Source organism: Siphateles boraxobius, unplaced genomic scaffold (genome assembly GCF_051911475.1).
Source record: "Siphateles boraxobius isolate OS27281-9 unplaced genomic scaffold, OSU_SipBor_1 86, whole genome shotgun sequence".
In the NCBI taxonomy this organism is placed as follows: domain Eukaryota; kingdom Metazoa; phylum Chordata; class Actinopteri; order Cypriniformes; family Leuciscidae; genus Siphateles; species Siphateles boraxobius.
The window spans coordinates 5846258-5859470 of NW_027509215.1; the positions used below are offsets into that span (position 1 = coordinate 5846258).

Sequence of the window (13213 nt, forward strand, 5' to 3'; positions counted from 1 at the left end):
AATATCAAAACAGGGCTTGACATGATTAAATCAGCCATTAAATCAATAATAGATCTGAATTATCAACATAGAAATCTGATGCTGTGTTAGCAGCTCTCTTATTATACTGTAGAAACATATAAAAAAAGAGGTGAAACTTAAGTTTATATTATATTTTAAATCTGTAGTAGGCTTTATGTGTCTTTGTGTAACAAGGTGAGTACCATAAAATAATCAATTGTCAAAACATCCTAAACCTAAAGAATAAGTGTGACCACTAACATAATTTCTTTAATAATTTAGACAAAACAGAAAATAAAAGAAATTGATTGGATAAAATAAAAGGTCTCATTCTTTTTTCATATCATAGAACATAGGTTCTTAAGGAACTTTTCACTCCCTTTGGGATTTTTTTCCATCTTTTATCAGTTTAAAAAAAGAAAAGAAAATATATTTGTTATAGGCTACTTATATATTGAGCCAGATCAGCCTAAAAAATTATACATTATAAAACAAAATTCATAAATGCACAGCAAAATTCACATTTACTAAAAATTTCATAAATTCAAAACACAATTCATAAATACACAATTCAAAGTAAAAGCATAAATATTTATTTATATTTTTATAATCCACCAATCAAAACGCTCCTTACTGAACAGACTTAATAAGCTTACATGTTCAGTAAGGAGCGTTTTGATTGCGCTTTAAAATTTATTCAGGTAAGATGCATTTGTGTGATCATTTGGGGAAATATTTATGCTTTTACTTTTAATCGTGTTTTGAATTTTCGAATCGGATTTTGTAAATGTGAATTGTGCTGTGCATTTATGAATTTTTTTGTTAATGTATTATTTTTGAGGCTGATCTGGCTCCATTCTTACACTGTTATTTTGCCTTCAGTGAACAGTGAATGTTAAGAAATATATAATCCAGTTTACAGACTGTCTCTCTTATTCTGATTATATCTACTGTCTGTTTATTATTAATCTCTTTTAGTTGATCAATCAATTGGTTTTTGTCCAGTGGTAAGGCTAAGGGAGTAACAATAAAGGTCACCCAAGATCAGCTATATGATGTCCGTAGCCACATACAGGCATGATACAGTTCATTTATGACAATTAGGGAAATAACAACATTGATCTATTCAGTGATGTCTGAATCTCATCTGAGGTAAGGCACATTAGATCAAGTTTCTCTTCGTGTGGGAGACCCTGAAGCAACCTTCTCTCTGACGACTCTCCTGATATGCTGTCGGTTATCTGATACAAACACAGGACACCATGGCATCAGGAACTCACTGGATGTTTGCAAAGGACCCTCTAGTCCCTGACATTCATGTTTACAGTTACTTTGACATTTAGGAATTTTATATGTAGGCCAACCTGTAGTACAAATCAGTACATTTGTAAGTAGCATTATCTGTGGACTGTATTGTAGGATGCTTTCACATTCTAATAAGTATTTTAAATATATTTTTAAAAATGACCAAAAATATATTGTTATATTTTCGATACATTCTATTTACCTATATTTACTCATATAATCCTATATTTGGCCAGTTATATTTTAAAATATCAATAAATGTTTTTTTTTAAATATAACCCCCCGCAGTAGTGCTCCTCCCCCCCCCCCCCCCAAGTAACTGTGTTAATGAATGATCATTGAATCACTCAACCGATTCATTTGAACAGCTGATTCACTAATGAACGAAGCAAGAAAAGGGCTGAATCCGAAATTGCCCCCTTAACCCTAAAATAGGGCATTTTTTAAGGGGACAGTTACTTGTAGTGGATTTCGAAATCATAGTGGACATTATCTAGTGTACTCATTCAATCCATAGACTGTAAAAAAATATCAACGACGCCCCTTCAGTCTCCTCCATTGGTAAAAAGTGAAGCCTAATTTGGCACTTACATCTTGCGCAGAATTGGGCCGTGCTTCTGCGCAGTAGTGAACGCCGGACCTGCTTCTGCGCAGTAGTGAACGCGGGACCTGCTTCTGCGCAGTAGTGAACGCGGGACCTGCTTCTGCGCTGTAGTGAACGCGGGACCTGCTTCTGCGCTGTAGTGAACGCGGGACCTGCTTCTGCGCAGTAGTGAACGCGGGACCTGCTACTGCGCAGTAGTGAACGCGGGACCTGCTTCTGCGCAGTAGTGAACGCCGGACCTGCTTCTGCGCAGTAGTGAACGCCGGACCTGCTTCTGCGCAGTAGTGAACGCCGGACCTGCTTTTGCGCAGTAGTGAACGTGGGACCTGCTTCTGCGCAGTAGTGAACGCGGGACCTGCTTCTGCGCTGTAGTGAACGCGGGACCTGCTTCTGCGCAGTAGTGAACGCGGGACCTGCTACTGCGCAGTAGTGAACGCGGGACCTGCTTCTGCGCAGTAGTGAACGCCGGACCTGCTTCTGCGCAGTAGTGAACGCCGGACCTGCTTCTGCGCAGTAGTGAACGCCGGACCTGCTTCTGCGCAGTAGTGAACGCCGGACCTGCTTCTGCGCAGTAGTGAACGCGGGACCTGCTACTGCGCAGTAGTGAACGCGGGACCTGCTTCTGCGCAGTAGTGAACGCCGGACCTGCTTCTGCGCAGTAGTGAACGCCGGACCTGCTTCTGCGCAGTAGTGAACGCCGGACCTGCTTCTGCGCAGTAGTGAACGCCGGACCTGCTTCTGCGCTGTAGTGTACGCGGGACCTGCTTCTGCGCAGTAGTGAACGCGGGACCTGCTACTGCGCAGTAGTGAACGCGGGACCTGCTTCTGCGCAGTAGTGAACGCGGGACCTGCTTCTGCGCTGTAGTGAACGCGGGACCTGCTTCTGCGCAGTAGTGAAAGCCGGACCTGCTTCTGCGCAGTAGTGAACGCCGGACCTGCTTCTGCGCAATAGTGAACGCGGGACCTGCTTCTGCGCTGTAGTGAACGCGGGACCTGCCTCTGCGCAGTAGTGAATGTCGGACCTGCTTCCGCGCAAAAGTGAACGTGGGACCTGCTTCTGCGCAGTAGTGAACGCGGGACCTGCTTCTACGCAATAGTGAACGCGGGACCTGCTTCTGCGCTGTAGTGAACGCGGGACCTGCTTCTGCGCAGTAGTGAAAGCCGGACCTGCTTCTGCGCAGTAGTGAACGCCGGACCTGCTTCTGCGCAGTAGGGAACGCCGGACCTGCTTCTGCGCAGTAGTGAAAGCCGGACCTGCTTCTGCGCTGTAGTGAACGCGGGACCTGCTTCTGCGCAGTAGGGAACGCCGGACCTGCTTCTGCGCAGTAGGGAACGCCGGACCTGCTTCTGCGCAGTAGTGAACGCCTGACCTGCTTCTGCGCAGTAGTGAACGCCGGACCTGCTTCTGCGCAGTAGTGAATGCCGTGTATGTGAATTACACTTCACATTTTTTTCAAAGATATTTTCTGTCATTTTAGGTAGTTTTTTTCACGCTGATTAAAGTTTAATTGTTAGTTTTTTTTAAAAATAAGTTCGATTTTAGTTCGTTATTTGATGCTATAAAAACGGGAATGTGACAATATATTATTGTTTTTATTAATCTGTTGTTGCATTGAATTTTATAGGTACTATTAATTTTAGACAGGAATTTTTTAATCCCACATTTATAGAGATGTGTTGTGGTTAAATCGAAAAAAAAAAACTTAGTGCAAGAAACAAACAGTTCTAACTTGGAAATAAAAATTAGGGAACTTTCTGTAAGTGAGTAAAGCCACTGTGATTCTATATCATATCTGGTCATGAAGTTATGTTTAATGCAGTATACTAATATGAGATAAGAGAGGCCTATAACAGAGGTCCATCTTAACTTTCTTTGTTTGTTTTAGTTTTAGTCATAAAATATCTAACTTTAATGAATAAGGCAATGGTTGTTTCGTTTTCTTCTCGCACATCATAAAATGATAATGAATATAATTTGTATTCTACTTTGGGGAGTCTCTGCACTGTGAAAAAAAGTTGCTGCCTTAAATTTTTGTGTACAATCAAACATTAAACTGACTCAAAAAATTTGTTGAATCATGTATACCATAAAGAAAAGTTGAAAATTGCTTAACTGAGTTTGATGAGTTAAAGCAATGTAAAAACTTATTTTGTCATAACTTATTGATCATATAATTTTTACATTGTGAACGATCATAAGAGACTACTCTGGAGAAAAAGGCTCATCCACTTCCAAATATTGTCCATGAGCATTGAACGAGCCCAAAATCTAATACACATTTTGAATAAACAAGTTTATTTGTGATTAAAAGATCACATTTATATTAATATTAATAGTGGGCAGTATTACGTTTGTTTGTTTGTTTTTACCAGTAAAGCAAATGTAGTAATTAAATGTATTATTTATATTTATAATTATTAGGCGTTAAATTATTCTCATAATTGTAATGTTTTAATGGGTTTGTCTTGGAAGTAAACTCTATTTTACATAGTAAACTTTTCCGGTTAAAGGGCTTTTATTGTGAAATGCGGCATATCCGGCGCTGCCTTCGTTTTTTTTTTTGTCCGACAGATGACAACACCAGTGTTGGTGCTAATGCCGGGCTGATTCCTGCCATAATCAGCAAGATGTTTGTCATCCTACTGCCTATTTCCAATCAATACGGATCAAACTGTTAGCGTTTACTGTATCTGTAGGTAGCCAAAGCCCATTTTGTATTACAATACCTTTTTGGTAAGTGATGTCTTTGATTTATTTGGCCAGAAATCCAGCTAGTGCTAACCTTACTGCCTAGATTTACATTTAGTCATCTAGTAGTCAATTCATATCATTTAGTCATTTAGATATCAATTCATATTGGCTGGATTATTTTTCAGAAGTGGATTATTTATGGTCATATCAAGAGTAAAGTAATGCACTTTTCTAAATCATTTAGATAAATGTGGTGTGCAGTTTGAAAAAATGCATTTGTGCAATGGATACCTTTTTGTGTATGTTGCAAATTTTGTGTTGTGTATAATTTGTATCTTATCATATTTTATAGGCCTATTTATTGTATTTTATATTGTATCATGCAGTGCTGCTAATGCAATGCAATTTCCCATGGGATCTATCTATCTATCTATCTATCTATCTATCTATCTATCTATCTATCTATCTATCTATCTATCTATCGATCTATCTATCTGTCTGTCTATTTTGCGTCCCATTTTAATTTAATGTTTTTTTACGTTACAAATTATATTTGAATATTATTTTATTAATATTATTTGAATATTAAGTGGAAAGTCAATGAAATGCACACATTTCACAATTTCTTAGTATTTGGTATATTATAGACTTGTTAAATTTGTATGTATGTGACACACACACACACACACACACACACACACACACACACACACACACACACACACACACACACACACACACACACACAGGACTTTAGTTATTTGACTTAGCTGTCAGTAAGCTTTTACATAAAATCACTTTCCCCTTTTTTAAAATTCATTCAGAAGCTGCACGCATAGATTGTTTTTCTGAATTAAGGCGGTGAGCTCTGATCTGTGATTAAGTTTTGTGATAATATGGGCTCTCCTCCTGACATCAGCCTTGCTGTAGTAATTGAACCCGAATACAGCTTTAATTTCGGTGCCCCATTAAAATGTCTCTAAAGGTTAATCACACAATGACCAAATCTACATTTCTCTTTAATCCAAATGTCAACCCTCCTTAACATTAAATGACATTCTCACTTGGCTGGAATTCTTTGTTGGCATTGGCTTATATGAATGATATTTTAAAATATGATAATTAAACCATGCAATCTTTCACAGGTCTCTAATTTGAGCAGAAGAAAATGAACGGGTTATCAATCAGCGAGTTGTGCGGACTCTTCTGTTGTCCGCCCTGTCCGAGCCGGATTGCAGCGAAGCTGGCCTTCCTGCCCCCGGAACCCACATACACTCTTGTGCCAGACCTGGAGTCCACCTCACCTGTGACCTCTAACCTTGGAGCCTCAGGTTTGCGCTCTCGCGTGGGCGGAGGTGCCGGAGGTGTAGGAGCAGGAGCAGTAGCAGGAGCAGGAGGAGGTTCTGGTGACAGGAATGGTGAAGGCCGATGGAAGCTGCATCTCTCTGAGCGAGCAGAGTTCCAGTATTCCCAGAGGGAGCTAGACGGAACCGAGGTCTTCCTTACACACTCCAGCCGTGGGAACAGGGTGGGATGTATGTACATCCGCTGTGCCCCATCCGCAAGGTGAGGAAGGAGCAGCTTAAAGTCGCCATGAAACGGAGGTTGCAATAGTGTTTCCTTCGCAATTGCGACGTATATTTGAGTGAAACGGCTTGATTTTATCCATGCAGAAATTGATTTGATGGTTGTGGTTTGCTATTGCTGTGATCTCATGTGAGTGACAGGTTGTCCTGCCCTCGTGCCAGTAAACATGTCAGAAAAGAGAAGAGATGTCACCGCAAGAGGGAGGGGAAGCTATTTTGATCAAAGATTATGAGGACACATGAATTTGAAGAAAAAAATAAACAATAATGTACACAGATAAACAATTTATAATAAATGCAGCAATATTCTATGAAACAAAAACTAGAATTTTCAATTTGATTTCAGGGTGACTTTAAAAAAAAAAATTAATATAGAAAGCATTCTTTAGTTGTTGTCTTAGTAGTCCTCTTCTATATCCAGACTGTAAAAAAAAATGGTTCTATGCATTGGTTGTTGAGTGTATTGAGTTCAGTTAATACATTTTGATTTAACATTACAAGGTCAAGACGAGGTCATTAAAACAATGAAACATGCACGGACGAATTATAATACAGCTCTGGAAAAAAATTATAGACCACTGCAAAATTTGTAGTTTCTCTGGATTTACTATTTATATGTATGCGTTTGAGTAAAATTAACATTTTTGTTTTATAAACTAATGACAACATTTTTTCCAAATTCTAAATAGAAATAATGTCTTTCAGAGCATTTGGTCAAGAAATGGCATGTTTTCAGACCTCGAGTGATGCAAATAAAACACGTTTATATAATTTTTTTAGACAACACGGTTCTAATGTTTTAACTTAGGAAGAGTTCAGAAATCAATATTTGGTGGAATAGCCCTGATTTCCAAATCACAGCTCTCATGTGTCTTGGCATGTTCTCTACCAGTCTTTCACATTGGTGATGGGTGACTTTATGCCACTGCTGGCGCATAAATTCAAGGCGCTTGGCTTTATTTGATGTCTTGCGACCTTGTGTCCATCCTCTTGATCACATTTCAGAGGTTTTCAGTGGGGTTTCAGCGCTGGCTGGAGATTGGCCTGGCCATGACAGGGATCTAGTGGTCCTCCATCCACACCTTGACTGGCCTGGCTGTGTGGCATGGAGCATTCTCCTGTGGGAAAAGCCAGAGCAGAAGGAAGCAAGTTTTCTTCCAGGATAATCACGCCAATCCCTCTGTTTTGTGCATTATAGGTACACTGTGCTCTTTTCTCATGGTAACGCTGTGGATCTCGGTCAGATGAGCAGCTTCTACATCGGTCTGGGCACTCGTATAAACTGCAACATCTTCTCTTATGACTACTCTGGTTATGGCGTCAGCACAGGGAAACCCTCTGAGAAGAATCTGTATGCAGACATAGACGCTGCGTGGCATGCTTTGCGCTCAAGGTATGTCAGAATCCTGAGACTAGAAAGCATGCTACTGTACTGGTACAATATGGAAATTCAGGTCTGTTTTAGTTGCATTTTGTATTTATTTAATTTGTGAAATCTCTACTGTGCTGTATCAGGTATGGCATCAGCCCAGAGAATATAATCCTTTACGGGCAGAGCATTGGCACCGTGCCCACCGTGGACCTGGCGTCCCGTTATGAGTGTGCTGCCGTGATACTTCACTCACCCCTCACCTCAGGGATGAGGGTGGCCTTCCCTGACACCAAGAAGACGTACTGCTTTGACGCCTTCCCAAAGTCAGTGAACACTGAAAACCTTTTTCTAAGCATGACAAAGATGTGCTTAACTCTGTCGTTCACAAATCTTTTTTAAGGGGTCCTAATGATGCTTTATTAAGTTTCATAAGTGTGTATGTGGCCATAGCCAGCTATGAGATCATCGAGGTCTGGACCTTGGAACTTTTTTTTCATATTCAAAAATAAAATTAAGTTTTTGATCACAAAACAAAAACAAGACTTTGAAAAAGCACATAATGGACATAATGGGCACATATAGGTGTGAATCATATAATTTATATCTTCAAAAATAAGTCTTCAAACATGTCTCATGACCCAATAAGATAAAATAATACTGTAAGTCTCCATTTATGCAAGAAATGTACCTGTGGTTGTCCTGCTGCTAGTATGAACGGTGCATCTTTGACGTCACCGCATATAGAGAGGGAAAAATCGCAGTCCCTTTCACTTTTAAATTTAGCAGTAATAAAACACCACTGTAATACGAAAAAACACATTTAGTCAACTTTTTGAATGACCATCAAAGAAGGAATTGACTGAAATAGTGCAGTGATGGCATATACTAGCTTTTTTTATACTGGTCTGATAAACAACAACATTTTATAACCTCTTTACTAACTAAAGGGATAGTTTAACCAAAATGACGGTTCTGTCATAATTTATTCACGCCCATTTTGTTCTATACCTTTATGACTTGTATTCTAAGGAATACATTACCGTTCAGAAGTTTGGGTTCAGTAAGACTTAGAAATGAATACTTTTATTCTGAAAGAAATCATTGATCAAAAGTGACAGTAAAGACATTTATAATGTTACAATAGATTTCTGTTTCAAATAAATTGTTCTTTTGAACATTTTATTCATCAAAGAATCCTGAAGAAAAAAACTGCTTTTAACAATTATATAAAGAAATGTTTCTTGAGCTGCAAATAAGCATATTAGAAGGATTTCGGATGGATCATGTGACACTGAATACTGGAGTAAGATGTTGAAAATGCAGCTTTGCATCACAGGAATAAATTACATTTTAAGATATATTAAAATAGAATACGGTTATTTCAAATTTTAATAATATATCACAGTATTACTGATTTTGCTGTATTTTTTTGATCAAATAAATGCAGCCAAAAATCAAATCTTACAGACCCCAAACTTTTGAACGGTTGTGTACAAAAGAGCAAATTCTGACAAACCTGGTCTGTTCCTAGCACAAAGCTGTCATATGATTTCAGAATATACATAGACCTTTTATAGTTATTTTGTGTCATTGAAGGATGAAAGCTCCAATCCCTTTAAAGTATACTTGCATTGTAAAAAAGGCCAGTATGTTTTTCCAAATGTCCTTTTAAGTTCCACAGAAAATATAAGTCATACTGATTTGGAACGGCATTAGGGAGAGTAAATGGTGGCAGAATTTTCATCTCTGTGTGGACAGTTCTTTTAATGGCTCTTTGTTGTGTCTGATTCTGCTCTCTCTCTCAGCATTGAGAAGGTGTCTAAAATCACATCTCCAGTGCTGATCATCCATGGGACGGAGGATGAAGTGATCGATTTCTCTCATGGTCTGGCCCTGTTTGAGCGCTGCCCGAAGGCCGTGGAGCCACTGTGGGTGGAAGGAGCCGGTCACAACGACATTGAGCTCTACAGCCAGTACCTGGAACGCCTGCGCCGGTTCATCAGCCAGGAAGTGGCTACGCAGTAAACGCACCTGCAAAACATCAAGACAGGCAGATCTTTTAGGCTTGGACACTTAATTGTGCTCACATCCATAAATGGTCGACATATATGGAAAGCAAACAAACAGAATTCAGTTCTGGAGGGTTTGTTTTTCTATGAACTGCAGTCTCTTTCGTTCTATCAGCCTGGAGCTGAGTTCTCTACTGAGAAGACATCTCGACTTCACACTGAAAAGATCAGAATGTGTGAGCGTCGGTCTCAGGAAGGACCTCGGGGCATCTGAGGCACTCGCTCACAGTTGATTTGGCTTCTGAATTATTATTATTATTATTATTATTTTTTTATATGTCATTTGAACAGAGCTAATATCTCTTTATGAAGCTCTTATCTTGTGGGTGTTTATGTACTTTCCCTTTTGTTAGGTCTCGTGGGTAAGCAGATGACCAGTCTGTTTTAAAATACAGCATTACCAACTTTTCAGACAAGAACTCTCTGCTGGACAGATTCTATGTGTGTGTTTGTGTGTGTGTTTGTGTGTACTTGTACAACTATCTTTGTGAGGACCGGTTTGAGATTTAGACCATCAGAGTAAAGTGAGAACATTTGGGCCGGTCCTCACTTTCTGAGACCCCTTTAAAGGCCTGTTTTAGGGATCGGGTTATAATTAGGTTAAGGGTTCGGGGTAGGCACTTGTGATGATGTAATGGGTAGGGTAAGGAGCTAGACAGTGCATTGTGTCAGTGAATGTCGTCACAAAGATAGATGTACAAGAAAATGTGTGTGTGTTCTCAACCTTTTTAAGACCATCTGCTGTGTGTGTGAATGTGTTTTTATTGAATCCTTGGGCCATTTACACCTGGTATTAAGATTAATATTGGTCGATCAGATCACAAGTGGATGACGTTAACTACAGGTGTAAACGGGGTCTAAAATGTTTTTTGCTTGTCCATTTTCGACCACTTATGGAGGTAGTCGAAAACACATTTGATCGGATTGGTCTTAGTGTAGACGCCTATGTGATCGAATGCATTCGAACAGCCACAAAAGACCGGCTTCTCTCAGCTTACTGACTTGATGCGTCAGTTTTGTTTGAAGATGAAAAATGTACCAAGCTCAATGTTCTCTCACCCTTCCTGATATCTAACACACACTCACAGCGTTCAGCGTGATCTTGTGGCTGTCACAGATCTAAAATAAACCATACGTTTACCCTCCCATAGACCCGCCCCTCGAAGAAATCAGGACAGAAGTGATTAAAAGTGGACAAAAGATACAGATTAAAACACCGGCTGTGAACACGGTTCTATCCCTCGTCTGATCCGATCGTCCAAAACTCTTCTTAATTCCAGGTGTAAACGGTGAAATCCTCTTCATTAGGCATCTAGAGATACACTACCAGTCAAAAGTTTGGACACTGAGTTTGTTCCTCATGATTTTAAAAACCTTTTGATCTAAAGGCTCCTGCTTCAATGCTTGAAATTAGTTTCGTTGACAAAATATAAACTCTACCTACAGTACATATGAATTTTTTTAATGCATGTGACCAGATATGTCCAGCATACATGTGGACTCCTTCAATACTGTTTACAAACCGTCCCAGAATGCTCCTCATGAAGATTGTTGATGAATGTCCAGAGTCCAGAGCTGGAATCTAGACAAAGAAGCATAGATCATAGTTACATAGTTTTGATGACTTTTACTATTATTCTAAAATACAAAATATTCATAATAAAAATAAGTGGATCTGTCCAGTCCTTTAACTAGTAGTGTAGGTCTCTACAGGTTTTATTTTCTCCAATTCTTTTTTGTTTCTTTTGACATCTGTCCACTTGCCTCCCCTATCATTATAAAAAGGAGTACCAACACTGTTTTTAAGGAGCTGCTTCTATCAGTTAAAAGTAAAGTGAACGTGCGAGGAAATTTGAAACACTCTCCTGCTCCAAATGGTATGATTTTGTGATGCAACGCGATGTATTGAATCAGTTGGCTTTTCCAGCCCCAAAAATAGGGACTGAATTTGTAAATATTTCATTTTGTGATCCTTTTGTCCACTTTGTCCCCACACACTGAATTGTGGCAGTCAATAGATGTAATGAGCACCTGAGAACGTCAGGAAACGTCACTCTATCCCCAAAAGATCAAGCTACACCTGTTATCCTCACATTGATTTCTCCTTTTAGCTTGTGCACGTTGATGTAATGGTGCATAAATGGTCTCTGACTTTAACGTCCAAGTCAACCCCAATCTGATGTGTGATTGACAGTTTTCTGAGCCGTTTCAGAATGGGTTCGTGACCTCCATCCACCGCTGACCTCTTGTCTATGTTTGTCTGCGAGAGAAAGAACTGTGACTGGTTTTTTTAATATTACAGCATGCTAGGTCATTGAATCACGTTTTTTGCTATTTCTTATCGCATAATGGTTTGTATATTGAGCTATTTAAGCGTTCACTTCTCGTAAAACAGCCTCGCTGTTATAGACATGCTCTTAAGTGTTCAGTGGATATTTAACATGAACTTCCAGATCTATTTTTATAAGGTTGATATGTCTTTGCTATAATATAAACAAACCTCTCACTGTTTAAGAGCCATTTTTAAAGGGATAGATGTGTCTTTTTAGACAGGACATGTTGTTTTTTCACTTAAAGGGATAGTTCACTCAAATGAAAATCTTTATGACATAATATTTTCTGTGTACCATGAAAGGACAATTTTTCTGGTTGCTATATAATTTCACTTTTTCAAAAAAAAACAGATCAGAAATTCTTCAAAGTTAGATGTTGGACGTGTTTTGAACACTATGAGGGAGAGTAAATGATGAGTTTTCATTTTTTTGAGCGAACTATTCCTTTAAAGGGGCATTGCGTGCTCTTTAACATCTTTTTTGCTATGCGTCACCTAAGGGCAGAGCTTGTTTTTTAACCTGATGTTTGTATCTCATATTTGTCACCAAGATGCTGCCAGTAAAACAAAATCAGATTTATATTGGTCTTAAAAACCACAGACTGCAGGAAAAATAATTTTGCTTGTTGACATCTGTCATAGTGAGCATAGCAAACTTTGTGTTAAAGTAGGTGGTGTGCCACTTTCAGTATGCATGTAATAGATAAGATATAAATCGAAATGAAAATGGACAAATTTTAGTTTATATTATGACTTTTAAATAGTCCACATTAGCATAATATATAAAAAGAATGGTAGGATGTTTTTTTTAATAGTTTTTTAGAGCTCTTAGGAAAAATGGTTAGTATTCCAATCTCTGAACAACCGAGCAATAACGTCGAACCTTTGACTGTGAGAGCTGGCCGGAGTCGATTTACTCATCCAGACCCACACGAAACGCCACATAATGATCATTTGAAGTGACGCAGCACAACCTTATCTGATAACTCTAAAATACTGTATGCCGACTCACAATTTTGTTAGCTAATTTGCTGTATTTCTAGTTAGTTACGCTGAGTCATATATAATGTATCGAGATCTGCAAGAAAATGACTGTATATTTCCAGGTACACGTCTGTATAATGAGGTTATGGTATGTCCCCCTATGATGTAAGATGCATTGTGTGTGTTGGGTAATGTTTTCTTTAATTTTTTTTTTTAGCTGGAAGATGTGATGTACTGTGGTTGAGTAATAAAGGAAAGCTGTAAAGTTA

At 38.9% G+C, this 13213-nt stretch overlaps 1 protein-coding gene across 1 annotated transcript; it reads left to right on the plus strand.

The window, feature by feature from the left end:
- Window positions 1–4472: 4472 nt before the first annotated feature.
- Window positions 4473–13213, plus strand: abhd17aa (abhydrolase domain containing 17A, depalmitoylase a). The gene is made up of 5 exons (XM_077221747.1): window positions 4473–4643; window positions 5747–6167; window positions 7386–7580; window positions 7703–7882; window positions 9365–13213. Exons 2-5 carry the CDS (start codon window positions 5770–5772, stop codon window positions 9582–9584), a joined length of 993 nt encoding a protein of 330 aa, XP_077077862.1. The 5' UTR covers window positions 4473–4643; window positions 5747–5769; the 3' UTR covers window positions 9585–13213.